Source organism: Convolutriloba macropyga, chromosome 15, assembly GCF_964194025.1.
Source record: "Convolutriloba macropyga chromosome 15, txConMacr16.3, whole genome shotgun sequence".
NCBI classification, from domain to species: Eukaryota; Metazoa; Xenacoelomorpha; order Acoela; family Convolutidae; genus Convolutriloba; species Convolutriloba macropyga.
In genome coordinates this window covers 15,140,568-15,154,371 of record NC_134482.1, presented here as the reverse complement: position 1 = coordinate 15,154,371, position 13,804 = coordinate 15,140,568, and the positions used below count along the sequence as shown (strand labels likewise).

General features: G+C 35.2%; 1 protein-coding gene across 1 annotated transcript in view; it reads right to left on the bottom strand.

The window, feature by feature from the left end:
- The window catches only part of LOC142354103 (uncharacterized), a 33,332-nt gene extending 23,923 nt beyond the window's left edge, over window positions 1-9,409 (bottom strand). Inside the window, exon 1 of the mRNA XM_075406374.1 lies at window positions 5,608-9,409. Within this exon, the coding sequence (XP_075262489.1) occupies window positions 5,608-6,548 (941 nt within the window). The 5' untranslated portion in view covers window positions 6,549-9,409. The remainder of the gene's footprint in view (window positions 1-5,607) is intronic.
- Window positions 9,410-13,804: the final 4,395 nt, after the last annotated feature.

Sequence of the window (13,804 nt, the reverse complement as noted above, 5' to 3'; positions counted from 1 at the left end):
ATCTAATTGAACAAAATGTAAATTTGCTTTAATCATAGAAATAAGTCTATGAAATTACTCGGGAAAAGTTCACTGTACTACCGGCTTAATTTTAAACTTCGAATTCGCCGTGTGAGTCAAAAAGTGAAAAAAAAGGACAAGACCCCAAAATTTGGGAAAATGTCAGCGCATGACGTAGAAAATTAAGTTGATGCACAAAATCTAAAACAAAAATCAAGTTTAACCTTTTCAGTGATGGGTTTTGTTTGGGTATTTGATCCTACAAATTTTAGAAAGGTTGCGCAAGAGAAAGCACAGCATATATTACCCTCGCAAGCTAAAAAAACGACGACCAATGAATTAGACATAACCGATTGATACAAGTGAAACCAAACCATCACAGCAAATGCTTGCTTGTTACTCAAAATACGTTCGTAAAACTCAGACACAAATACTCAGCCGAGATTGCTGAAAAATAGCTGCTAAATAAACCTGAATTTCGTAGAATACAGATTATCACATAGTAAAACGGGGTGTATCACGATGCAAGATACGGTCTCATTTGCTCTCTTTAGTTGATGCATTCAAAGCATAATGTCTAAAACAATTGTACATTATACTGACAATACTACTATTGACATTTTTCTACATGCAGCAAAAAGTTGAATACTTTTTTTAGCCGAAACCGACAACTAAACATAGCGAAAACTGAAGAACAACCGTTTGTATATTGTCACTAAAAAAACTTTTACAGCTGGTGATAAAGGAAACGCCCGTTGTTCAATATTTTGGTAAAAAAAAATTGGACAGCGAGCTGAAGTTTCACACTGTTACACACTATTAAAATTGGTCTCTAAAATGACGACAGCTATTAAATTTTGACAATTATCAAGATGATTTCTAACACCGACTGTCATTTTAGAGATTGTTTCTGACATCGGTTTGGAATTTCAGTTCGCCGTCAAATTGTAAACCAAGATATTGAATGACGGACATTTCAACACTTTCACGAAAAGCTGAAGTTTCGTTATGCAGTAATCATTAACAAAAGGTTATTTGTTCAATTTTGGTCATGTTCAGTTGTCGCCTTCGGCTCAAAACTTTTTTCAACAGCTTTTTGCTGCATCTAGAAAGAAATGTCTAGAATAGTAGTGTCGTTAGTATAATATCCAATTGTATTACACATGCGGCTTTGAATCGTTAGCATACACTAAAGAGAACAAGGAGGCTCGGTAATGTGCGTTTGCACATAAAGTTCCGAACCCGCTCATCTCCATTTTTCACTTATTATCTACCAAAAGATGGAGATAAAAAAAATTAACAATTTTTCCAACAAAAAAGCAAAGAAAAAAATCTATCTTAGAGGGCCGATCAGACCTGTCATTAATATGACTACAAGAGAAGACAGCGATAAAAATCGAAAAATTACAAATATTAATTACGACCAGAACTCGTTGTCCATTTTTTAAAACCATTAATAACAAAACCAAAATGGCATCAGATGAAGCTTGTAATACATGAATATACTACTTATAATACATGAAACTTGTACTTCATTAGAAAAAAATGTTGGACCTTTCCTCAGAGCGAATTGGTAGCAAGTTGACAAGAAATGAGCAATTGTGCATAGCTTAATAAAACATTGCTTTTTTGCATGGAATTAATGTCACACTGATTAGAAACTGATTGCATCAAGAGAAATCATTGAGAGATTCATTTATATCTTCATAGAGAGTGATTGAGACCTTTCATTATCCAGGATATGTCAAACGACTACAAAACGAACGATAAATACTGTCAAAAGAACTAAGTCAATTTTTGCACGAAAACGGTGTCCCAACCGATAAAACATTAAGCTGTTAACTAAGAAAGGTAACAATTTTTGATTGCGTTTTTTTTCAAATGGCCAGAGGACCGCCCATTTATTGTGATACTATGAAAAGACAACAAAAACCTACAAAGATATGATAATTTATATCATTTTTATCTTTGTTATACCATTTGTATCATCATCCTTGTTTATACCCTCAGAAGTTAATTGAAGTCTTATACTACTACTACTACTACTACTATGCAAAAATCACTTACATTTTATGAAAACTCGTTGTACGAAGAACAAAGACCCATTGGGGGTAATGAAACCGTTGTAAAGAGCAAATTGTAGTTGAAAAGATAAGGGATGTGACTTGTCTATAAAGATACAAAGCTACCAGTTAACAGGAATTCGATTGGCAAAGATCAGAATTGCATTGTCATCAAAAATATCTATTTATAAAACGACTATCTCCAAATGACAAAAGAACCACAAATTTTGAAAAGTATCTAAAACACACAAAATTCAGAAACAAATTGTCTAGGCCATAAAGGACATCAGTCAAAACTTTCAACAAAGGGGAAAATTTATTGTTTGGTTAACAGAAAAAATAGCGAAAACTCTTAATAACGACACTAAGTTACGAAAAAGATACAAAATTGTAAATAACAAAAAAAGACAAAAACCAGAACAAAAAGGGATAAGTTGAAGAATACCTTCTTTATTATTTGGAAAAAAAATGAAAGGCAAAAAAAACCATTAACTGTATACCAATATCAGTTACTAAGTTCGATTATATATATCTATAGTTGGCCATTGAAACCTTTTATTACCCAATATTTGTCATACAACAAGAAATATCACAAACAGGGCAAAATACTGCAAGAGAACGATGTCACGGTCCTTAAAACCATAAGTTTGAAAAACAAAAAACAAGTCCAATTACGCATTTTGTAACGCTTGTTTCAGTTGGATTGTTTAGTAAAGGGACAATTTACCAAATAAATAAAGAGAACAGCAAAAATGGACAATTATGCACAACCACAAAATTTTGCATGAAAACTAGTAGTGCAAGGAAGCAGTTATTATATCCACCACAAAATTTAATTTGTATCTTATATGAAAGAAAGTTTGACCTGTATTTACTGAGAATACGCTAAAAGTTGACAGAAATACGACAAAAAATTGGCAAGTTCAAAAAATCACTAAACGTTTCTTTAAAAAATGTATTCAATTTCATAAGAAACATTAGATAACAACCAATTGCATTGCACAGGTTAAACCTCTGGAAGAAGCCATTTAGATCTTTGATTGGCTAGACATAATAATCAGACAGCAAAAAGAAAAAAAATTGAAGACAAAACAAGAATTGCGTTAGTGTTTACTAGAACTCTTCTTCAATGCCATAAAATCATTAGGTTCTCTGAAAACAAACTATGACTACATTGGGCTTCATTTTTGAGTAAGTACGATTTGACATTAATGGAGCCGTGAATTCAAAATTTTGTCAGTAATTAACTTCAAAAAACAGTAAAAGCAAAATACTTTAGAAGGGAGCACCAACAAAAATTATAATACTTCTGATTATTCTGATTATAATATTCTGATTATAAGCATGAAGGTGCTATCAAACCTACCACTAATTTTGAACGCCCAACAAACCACCTAAGTGTTTCAAATCTTTTCGAATTAGATCAATTGTTAAGTGAAAAATTTCGAAAAAAAAACATTGATGCATTTTATAGGGCGCTGATGTTCAACTAGATCTCTTTTGTAAATTACGAAGATTGTGTCAGCGGTTTCCAGGTCTCTATGCTTTTTACTGATGTCACTCAGAAGTCTCTAAGATGAACATATCAATCGGACAAAATTGACCAAAAAAAAACTTTTTGAGTATATAGTTCCTCCCTCCTCACTAAAGTGGGGTCGGAACAACAGGGGAACCTAGCCCGTATTGCACGTCGTGGTACACTGCGTTAATTGAATCCGATCTTGAACTATTGAAGCTATCACTTAATGAAACAGTAAAAACTAAAACATCAACAATTCAATTTTGCTACAATGGTTGAACGGTTTAACAGATCAAGAGGAGCTGCGCAATAATTCTTTAAAATAGAATTAAAAGATCTCAAGCCCTGAAATTAAAATATAGTCGGCAGATTGCCAGAAAATAGCCGCCGTTGACGCGCTTGATGCACATCTGGATTGAAACAAAAAAAACAAGAAAAAAAGAGATAATATGACCGAATTTCTTTCTGTTTTTTTTTCAGTGTGAAAAAGTGTTCTATTTGGCGTGCAGTTTCCGTTGGATTCTAAAACTATACTTAATTCAGCTTCGCAACTGAAAGCTAATAACTTTCAGTCAGCTAGCAAACACTCAAATACCAATGTCAGCTAGCAAATACCAATTTCTGCTAGCAAACACTCTAATGAACTTCGGTAACCTAATTCTCAATGACTTAATGACCAAGCTTTATCGGTTTATCCGTCTCTTTTGATTTTGATCCTTTGACTTTGACAGTATTCACTGCATTGCGTAATTGAATGCGTAAAAAAATTTCAAATCAATTTAGTTGAAACAGTGAGTGAAGTAAGTCAGAAGTCAAACGTGAAAACGTGACTATGTAAAACGAAAAACGTGATCAAAAGGTAAAGCGAATCAAAAAATGAGAGCGCCTAAATAATAGCCGTTCAGAGGATGACGGCTTTGCTATGTAAATATCGATCTCAATTTCGATATGGAAACAGTTTTAAATGTCATTTTAACGACAGACATTTTAACAATTTTAATGACAGACAGTAGATCATATTTTCTATGAACATTTGTTTGTTCTTAACGGGTCTTTTGGACCAGAATGGGCTAATGATGGCTTTCTTAAAATTAAATTTAGTGTGGATAAGTCATTTTGTAAATGGATGTAAGTCACGTATGATCAAAATCTAAATTCAAAATGACTAAAATGTTTTTCTAGGGAAAGTAAGACATAAAGTCACGTGCGCAATTCCCGTGAATGAGGGAAAGAGGCCAAAAAACAAATTACAAATTTGAATCTGTTCAGCTTGGGTCATGAACTACAATTCAAACAACCGACTAACGTCCGAAGAATTTCTCTTGATCGACAAGTGAGCACAGGAATCTAGCGGATTGCAACCTGCTTCAATCGGGGGACGGTACTAAACTCACTAAGGTGGCTTCAAATGACTCCATTAGAGGTTATTATATACCACTATATACACTAATAAAAACTCTGAAAAAATTACATAAATTTCGGCGCATGTTTCATTTGACTTTTCATTAGTAGTGAACTGCCGCCACTTGAGTTAAGCTGCTAACAAATGTGATTGAAAGGAAAATTTAGATGACGCAAAACGAAAAACACGTGCGTATAAGTCGAACGCGGTCCAGCAAACATTTTGCATAAAAAACAGGCCCAAACGTTTACAATAACTGCTTCAAACTTCGATCCCATTTTAACCCCAAAAATCAATAATTACAACAATCGAAGCTCTCTCGACAGTTTCAAGACTTCAATGTGCAAGGATTTCAGAATTGTTGTTCTTTCCCCGTACGTAGAATACGATAAATAGAATTTTTAATTAAAACATTTTCACCTTGCTAATTCTGTACATAAATAGCTATGAATATATCCACCACTTATTGGGCTATGAAACCCTTACCAGTGGAAAAACGCCCAAACTTCTTCACAATCTGATAAAATGAAGAAATTGTTCACGAGGGGAAAAGAAACAGTTAATTGATCCCTCTTTGACAAGTTTACCCAGACCCTAATTTAACTACTCGAAAAATAACTCACTTTTCCGGTTCATCAGTGCCAAGTCGGTTTCCATTGCAATCATTCACTTCAATTTGAACAGCTACTCCGTTCTTCACTCCAACTGGACTTCCATTTCCCAATCGCGGCGAGGACGACGACTTTTCTTCTAGAACATTCCCAGGGGTCGATTCTCCAATTTGCCCTTCAAACGCTTGCCCGTTCACAGCCGCCTTTCCATGAATGAGGGATATAAGCCACTCTTTCAAAGGATGGCCTTTAGTTTTTGCTGGAGTGTCGTCATTTTCAGCCAAATTGGCTTGTCCAAAAACGTGCGAGGAAAAATGTCGCCCGCTCGCCTTTGAAGGGTTTTGATTTTTATTAACGCTTGTTTTTTCCAAATATGTCACGTTAGTATATACCATACACATAAACCCGATATCAATTAGCAGGAAAATTGCTTTTGATGCATAATAAAAGCCGTCAGTAACTCTTTGAACAATTTTATTATCCGTGTTGAAATAAACAACCGGGGTCATTCCATAAACAAGTCCAAACAAAAATCCTCCACCCAAAATTGAGTAAACAGTTCTGGCTGTGAATATTTGCATATAATCCAGCGGTTTTACTACGGCTATATAACGGTTAAAACTCATCCAAAATACCAGATACAATGAATAAAACGTTACAAATGTATACACTGAGCTATTAAGAGCCTCGAAAGACAACCCCAACAGCAAATGAAGCAGCCAAAAAATGATACTAATTAGGGAAAAGCAGAAATCGATTAAAGCTAGGGACAGGATAAAACACTCACTAGGTCTGAAATCTTTTTTGCGCAGGTAGATTATAATCACGGTCGAATTCCCGACAATACCAAAAAGGTTTAGGAAAATTTTACCCATAACGAACCACAGGGGAAACCCGGGTTCCATTGACGTTTCGGTGTTTGTTAAATTAACAGACAAATTTACACCACTCATAACTAACGATATAGTAACTCTTCACACTTCGTGGGCGTGGATTTCATAAATATCAAAGCAGCCTGGAGAAAAAGCCTAGACAGATTAAGAAGGAGGGTTTCACAAAAATTACAGAGGTGAGAAATTCGTCAAAATTTGTTTAACAAACATTCAAAGCCCCGCAGCAATTTCTTTAATTCGAGCCAAATATAATTTCAAAAGCCTAGCGAAAGTGTAGGTAAATATAAACAGAACAAGCCAATATACTCTTCAAATAGCGCAAGACTTAATACCAGACTTTGACTGAAGTTTAGTTAGGGTATTTAGTGGTTGAATTAAGCAATCGGGCGTTTTTAAATTTAGATCAAATCGAAAATTGATGAAAAAGATTTGCTCACACTTTTCGTGTAATCAATTGCAATTGAAAGGTCGAAGCAAGTATTTATCGAGTAAAATTGAATGTTTGTACTTTTGCCTCTCGAGACGAAATGGTTGTTTTTAATCAGCAGAACCAAAACAAACAAGATTTATAAATTTATAACCAGACATCAAACCCCGGGGGTAACTCAACGCTAAGTAGGGGAAGCAACTTTTTGAGCACAATTTATGGATTGGGTCTTTTCCTGAGCGCTATAAAAAGAGAATTGAAATTAAACCAAATACGCATCCAATAACCCCGGGCTAGGAAAGGATGGATATAATAATAACAAATAGCAGAAATTGAGGAAATTCAAAGAGGCTACCAGGAATGCATGGCATTATTTTGGGCCTATCTGTCAAAGTACGGGGGTAGAAATCTCTTTCAAATAAAAAGTACCCAGGTATACTACTAATAGTCATCGTTATTCCAATGTAGTTACACGTACGTACACAAAAACACTCTTTCCTACATAGAATTATTTTTGTTTGATAAAAGTGCCAATACTAAATTCAACAAACATGACAGGAAGTAAATCAAAAGCAAACAAACGTAAAATATACAAATTAATGAGCTCCAAAATATTTGTAAATTTCAGGCAAAAATGATTTCCTACTCGTCAGATTATAAATTACCTCAAAATTTGGTCGTACAAGCAGCAATTTACAATATTAAGTTACCGCTTCAAATACCGAAAATAAAACTAACTAGGTATTCGGCAACATTTTGAGGACAAAAAATGCATAGTTTTTCAACCAATCAGAGAACAGCAGCTTTCTTCTTTAAAAAATTTCCACTATTCCCGGATGTAATAATCAAAAACAATTCGCCTATTTTTGCTTCTATTTGTCCAAAACGAATTAGGCATTCACCATATAAATAAAACATGGCTAGCAGGGAACAAACCAGGCTTTAACTGTCAAACTTTTCGTTCGAAGCAAGCGCCGAACTATTCTGGTCATTCTCCAAACTCCGAACTATTCTGGCCGAACTCCAAATGGTCATTAATTAGAAATGTTTCAATCAAAATTAGTGGGCCGAAAAAAGAGCGGAATACTTTCGACTTTATATTAGACACTAACGCGTAATTGGGTGATCAAGGAAGGCTCTGTCGCCTTCTTAGGTTTTTGACAAGTTTTGCATAATTTTACAAAAAGCATAGAGCTTTGCCGCCGCTGTTGTCAATAACAAAACAACAACAGCCTCTCTACAAACTTGTTTAGTATAATAATTTCAAAAGAAAGAACTAATTTTTATCTTTCCAATTTCAGATATCCAATAAATTAATCACGTTTTGTGTATGTCTATACAGAATAAATTTCAGCCACTCAAAAATTCAGCTATGGAATCATAATTAATTCTTTATAAAATTTCTGGGGAAAGGTTAGTAACAAAAGGAAGGAAGAGTGTTCTATCAATGCCTTTACCGATCGAAAAAAGATTAACATCAACAACAAGCTTCCTTTAATAAATCAAGTTTCCTTAAAATTTCAGACGAACAACGATACAGTATCCGCATGTGCTTTCGTCTAATACAACCCAAAAAATACCTAACGTTGCAAAAACCAGCTGGCCACGAGGCGCGAGGGGGCTAAGATTTTTTCTAACGTATTTAGAGAACCATAGGACAAGAAAGTGTTGAACTTCATTACAAATTGAAGTAAGGAGTACAATTTTGCATATTGGTAAAAAAAAAGTTTGCTTCTTATAAATACACAGTTGATATAAACCAAAAGTTTCCGTCTCCGATAGCAAAGCAGCCGATTATTTAGAGTGGTTTGATTCAAGTGTAATAAGTTAGATTTCTTACTACGTCTAATTTAAGACACTAAGTTTAGGGCAAAAGTTTAAGACTTTTATTTCTTTAAGTCTGAGTTCAATCTTTCAAACTAAGCCTAAGCTCTCTGCCTCGAACTTCTAGTGACCAGGAAATCGTACCCTCAGTTCTCTATGTAAAAAATAAGTAAGCGATAGACTATCAGAAACGACGCCAATTTACTTTACCAACAAATTTCACTTAGGAGTGAGCGCAATTGAGATCACCAAAAATGATGGAGAAGCGTGAAAACGTCACTTGAGAAGCAAAGCTTGTTCTAGAACTAAAGCACAAAAATTCTGCATAAAAAAGACACACAACTCACACATTTAAAATAATTGCTTCAAACATCGTTCGAGAGCAATTAACAATAATAACTCGCAAAACTCAAAAACCTTTTCTTGAAAACAATTAGTGTCAAAGACATAGAAAGAATTAGATTAGAACTGAAGCAGTTAAATCAATTGAAATAATCGTGTTATGAGAACCGTCCCTAATGACATTAAAGGATAAGCCAACAAAGAGAGCAACAAATACTCGCAAACCTCAAATTTTCGAGAATAAATAGTGTCAAAGTCGTGAAAACCTGTAATCATCAATTGAAGCCATTAATTAAGATCATTTACGCTTTTAGCAGCGAATAGAGCTTATCATTAATGATACTTAAGGATCAGACAAAAGAAATAATAAAAAGGGGCAAAAATCAAATATTCACTAATATTTTATGACAAAAATTGGTGGCAAAGTCCTAAAAAGCATTAGCTGCGCCTTATGAATCCTAGCAATTGGAATTACGCGAACCACAACAAATATGTTTCAGAGTAACACTCAAGAGAAGAAACGCTGAAAACAGAACATTTGTTCAAACGCCAATTTCTCACTCTACTTTAAAGGTAATTTGAAAAAAAATTTACACTTCAATTTCACTCGCTTGTTGCTCCCTTTACTAATGTAGCCAGTATAAAATCCCTACTCTATTTTGACTTCTCAGCGACGTGAAGAGGTCAAAAAAGTGTGAACAGATTTTTCAAAAAAAAATACGCCAATACTCCAGAATCGACCCGAAGCCGCTACTCACTAAACGAAACAAATATTTATTAACAATCAACTTAAATAAGAGAAAAAATAACCGACTAACGTCGAGCGAATTGCTCTCAAACGACCGGTTGGCTTCGTCAGTGGCTAGCCACGGCTTAGTGAGCCTAGCTTTAGCTTGATTCGACTCTGCAACTTTTAGTTTTCTAGCTTTGTTAGTAAGTAAACCAAATAAAAAACCGATAATGTAAAAAATTTGCAAAATTTTGCGAGACCTAAAAGCTTCCAGATTTTGCAGTGAATATGATCCGAACTATTTTTTGTCCTGGAGTTATGTGAAGTAACCCATCTGCAAGACGAAAAACTTCGTAGGCCTTTAATGATTGTTAAACTCACGAAAAGGACAAAATTATTCACAAATTTTGAGAACAATAGCAAAAAATAATTCAAGATATTAAAATCTTCCAAACCAATTCATTGTCTCAAGATACTATCCAATATCCCTATTCCCAGCTTTAAATAGTGTCACTGCTCATGAAGATCCATAAACTTGGAACATGATAACAATTTCAAAAATTTGGAAAAAAAATTAAATTTTATCAAAAAAGTGCTAAGAGCAGGAGTCTTTAAAATATAGATAAACATTCCATTAACTCTAGAAACTATGCGACAGCTTATCATCAAGCCTCAAGGAGGTCCCTATGAACCTGGAGCTAGAAAAATGATTAAAAATTCAAAAACTTTTTAAGAATTCAAATATTTTTAAAAATGGCTGATATTAAAATCTTGAAAAACATTCCATTACATCTAGAAGCTATGCAGTAACCTATAATCAAACCCTAGGGGAAGTTATGTGGCTTTTGAGGCTGGAGAAAACCTAAACGCCGACAAAAATTTTTAAAACTTGAAAAATGCAAGTTTTATCAAAAAAATTGATAAAATTTGTCAGATAAAAATGAAAGCTAGTCCGTTGTCCGTGGCAAATAAAATTTTTTCAGTAACTTATCATCAAACCCTTAAGGACGTTTTTTGGTCCCTGCATCCGGAAAGACGCGGATAATGAAAAAGAAATCTAAAAAATTGAAAAACTTTGCACGTTTTGTCAAAAAGATGCTGAAATTCGTGATGTTAAAATCTTGAAAAACATTCCAGTACGTTTAAAAATTATACAGTAACCTATATTCAAACCCTAGATGAAGTTTCTTGGATCTTTAGGCTGGATAAACCTAAAAACCGACAAAAATTTTTGGGTAGTTTGGGGGTGAGTGTAGGTGGGGGGAGGGGGTAAGTTGGGGCGGGGTAGGTAGGTTGGGGGGGGGGGGGGGGGGGAGGTAGGTTGGGGGGGGGGAGGTAGGTTGGGGGGAGTAGACAGATGGGTGGGTAGATGGGTTGGGGAGGTGGGTAGTGTTGGGGTAGCTAGGTGAAGGAAAGGGGGTAGGGGTAGGTGGGGACAAGTTGGGGGGTGCGGGGGCGGATGGGGGAAGTAGCTGTTGGGGGGGGGGGGGGGGGGGTAGGTAGCTGTTAGGGGGTTTAGATAGGTGGTGGGGGTTTGTGCGGTGTAGTTTAGATAATTAGGGGTGACTTATATAGGAACAAAAAACCTCAAAATGAACACCTTGAACATTACCAGCTTGAACATTACCAGCAGTTCTTAATTACTATACATTACAAATAAAGCTACTGTTGAAGTCCAATGTTCGAAAACAGAAGTCAACAATCAAAAACGGAGGTAATTGCGTAAATGCTCGAACAGAAAGAAGTCAAAAGTCAAGTCATGAATAAACTTGCTTTCTGCTAAAAGAAAACATAGTCGGTAGAATACCGGAAACGACTCGAATCGTCGTGCATTATAATCTCTAATCTAACCTTACCGAAATCAGAACATCAAAATGGATCAGAGAAAAAAAAAACAAAAGTAGACCAACAAACCACGTTAAAGTGTTTTAAAGATGCCGACAATTTTTTAGGTGCGGGGGGAGCTAGGTGGGGTGGGTGGGTAGATAAGTTTGGGAGGTGGGTAGTGCTGGGTTAGTTGGGTGGGGGGGGGGGGGTAGGTGGGGATAGCTAGGTGAAGGAAGGGGGTAGGGGTAGGTGGGGACAAGTTAGCGGGGGGGGGGGCGGTGGGAGATGGGGGAGGTAGCTGTTGGGGGAGGGGGTTATGTAGCTGTTGGGGGGGGGGGAGATAGGTGGTGGGGGGTTTGTGCGGTGTAGTTTAGATAATTAGGGGTAACTTATATAGGAACAAAAATTCTCAAAATGACCTCTTCACCTTGAATATTACCAACAGTTCTTAATTACTATACATTACAAACGAAGCTACTGTTGAAGTCCAATGTTCGAAAACAGAAGTCAACAATCAAAAACGGAGGTAAATGCTCGAACAGAAAGAAGTTAAAATTCAAGTCATTAACAAACTTGCTTTCCGCTAAAAAAACCTGTAGAATCTCAATACTCCTCTTCGAGTCGTAAAAATCTGTAGAATCTCAATACTCCTCTTCGAGTCGTAAAAAAGACCGACAGGACTAATATAATTGCTACAAACTTCGTTTGAGAGCAGTTAAACAAACGAAAAGCAAAAGTAGCCTGTAAATTTTTTTCCGACGCAGAAACACTTTTTCTCGACAGATCTTATAACACATTCTGCTCAGTCAAATGACGTAATGCATGAGAGGAAAAACAAACAACCTTTTTTAACCTAAAAACGGGGAAAAGGAATGGAATTAAAGAATGAAATAAATTTAAAATCTGATTACAATACCACTTTTAACACAATTTTCTGCAGGTTTGGATTCTTCTAAAACCAATGCGACCCACTACACGCCAAAAAAAAACAAAGAAAGAAAAGCAAAAATAACTAAAAAAAACTACTTCAGTGAAAACTTGCATATCAACCTTTAAAATGTCCTCTGTAAAAGCACAACAATAAAAGAGGCAGAAAACTTCAAAAACAGGCCAAAATTTTTCAACCCGCAAATTTTGCAAAAAGAAAACAACTCTGAACAAAAAAAAAAACAAAGAAAACAATCCCAAAAAATCAATAAAACTCACTTTAATCAACTCACCAAAAATAAAAACAAATTGAGGTTAAGCTAGAAAAACTTCCAAAAAAGCAACCAGAACACCAAATTGACAACAATAGCTCAAAAATTCATCTAAAAGTCTAACATTTCCTTCAATAGAATAGTAAAGAAAATTCCAGGCGTACAAATACGGTTTAATGTAGTTCAATAAAACCAATGGGCTGAAAAAAAATAGAGTTAAAACTACTTATCTGCATTGAAAAAGCCGCACTTTTAGACCAAATTTTCCACACCTACGTTTCTCGCATATCTTTCGAATACCAGTTTAATTAAAAAAAACCACCAATTCCTCTCAACTTATTCAGCAACAACCAAAAATCAAAGTTTTAACACTTGTAGATTAACATATTTAAGAACAACTCGACCAATTAGAACAACATAGCCAGAGGAATTCCGGTAACGATTCGTAGTTAATACACATAACAATAACAAGAAAAATAACATCAGAAAACTAACTAACACAAACTGATATAGCATCTGATAAATTTAAAATTTAGAGTAGTTGCGACTCCAAAACTATTGAAAAAAATACTAACACCATTAAAAACAGGCAGTTTGCAGCAAATCTTTTTCTATTTGACAGACAATCTATTATGTGTTCAAAAAGAGAAAACGAGGAAAAAAACGAGGAGGGACAAAACCGAAAAATGAAATACTCTATGAAAAAATAAACCCGCTAACGTTGGAAAGCTCTCGAATGATAGGCAGCGCAATTTATGTAAGTGGCTGTAGCCTTGATAAAATTTTCTCTATGGGTGCAAAAACATCAGCCGACGGCAGGATTCAAACCCCGACCTCATGAGTCCGATTCCGTCACCTCGCTTTTGTTTGAACAACAAACTTTATTTCGGAGTGAGAGCAATTTAAATCACTCAAAAATCAAGAAGTGCGTGAGAAAATCAATTGAGAAGTCAAAGATTATTAAAGA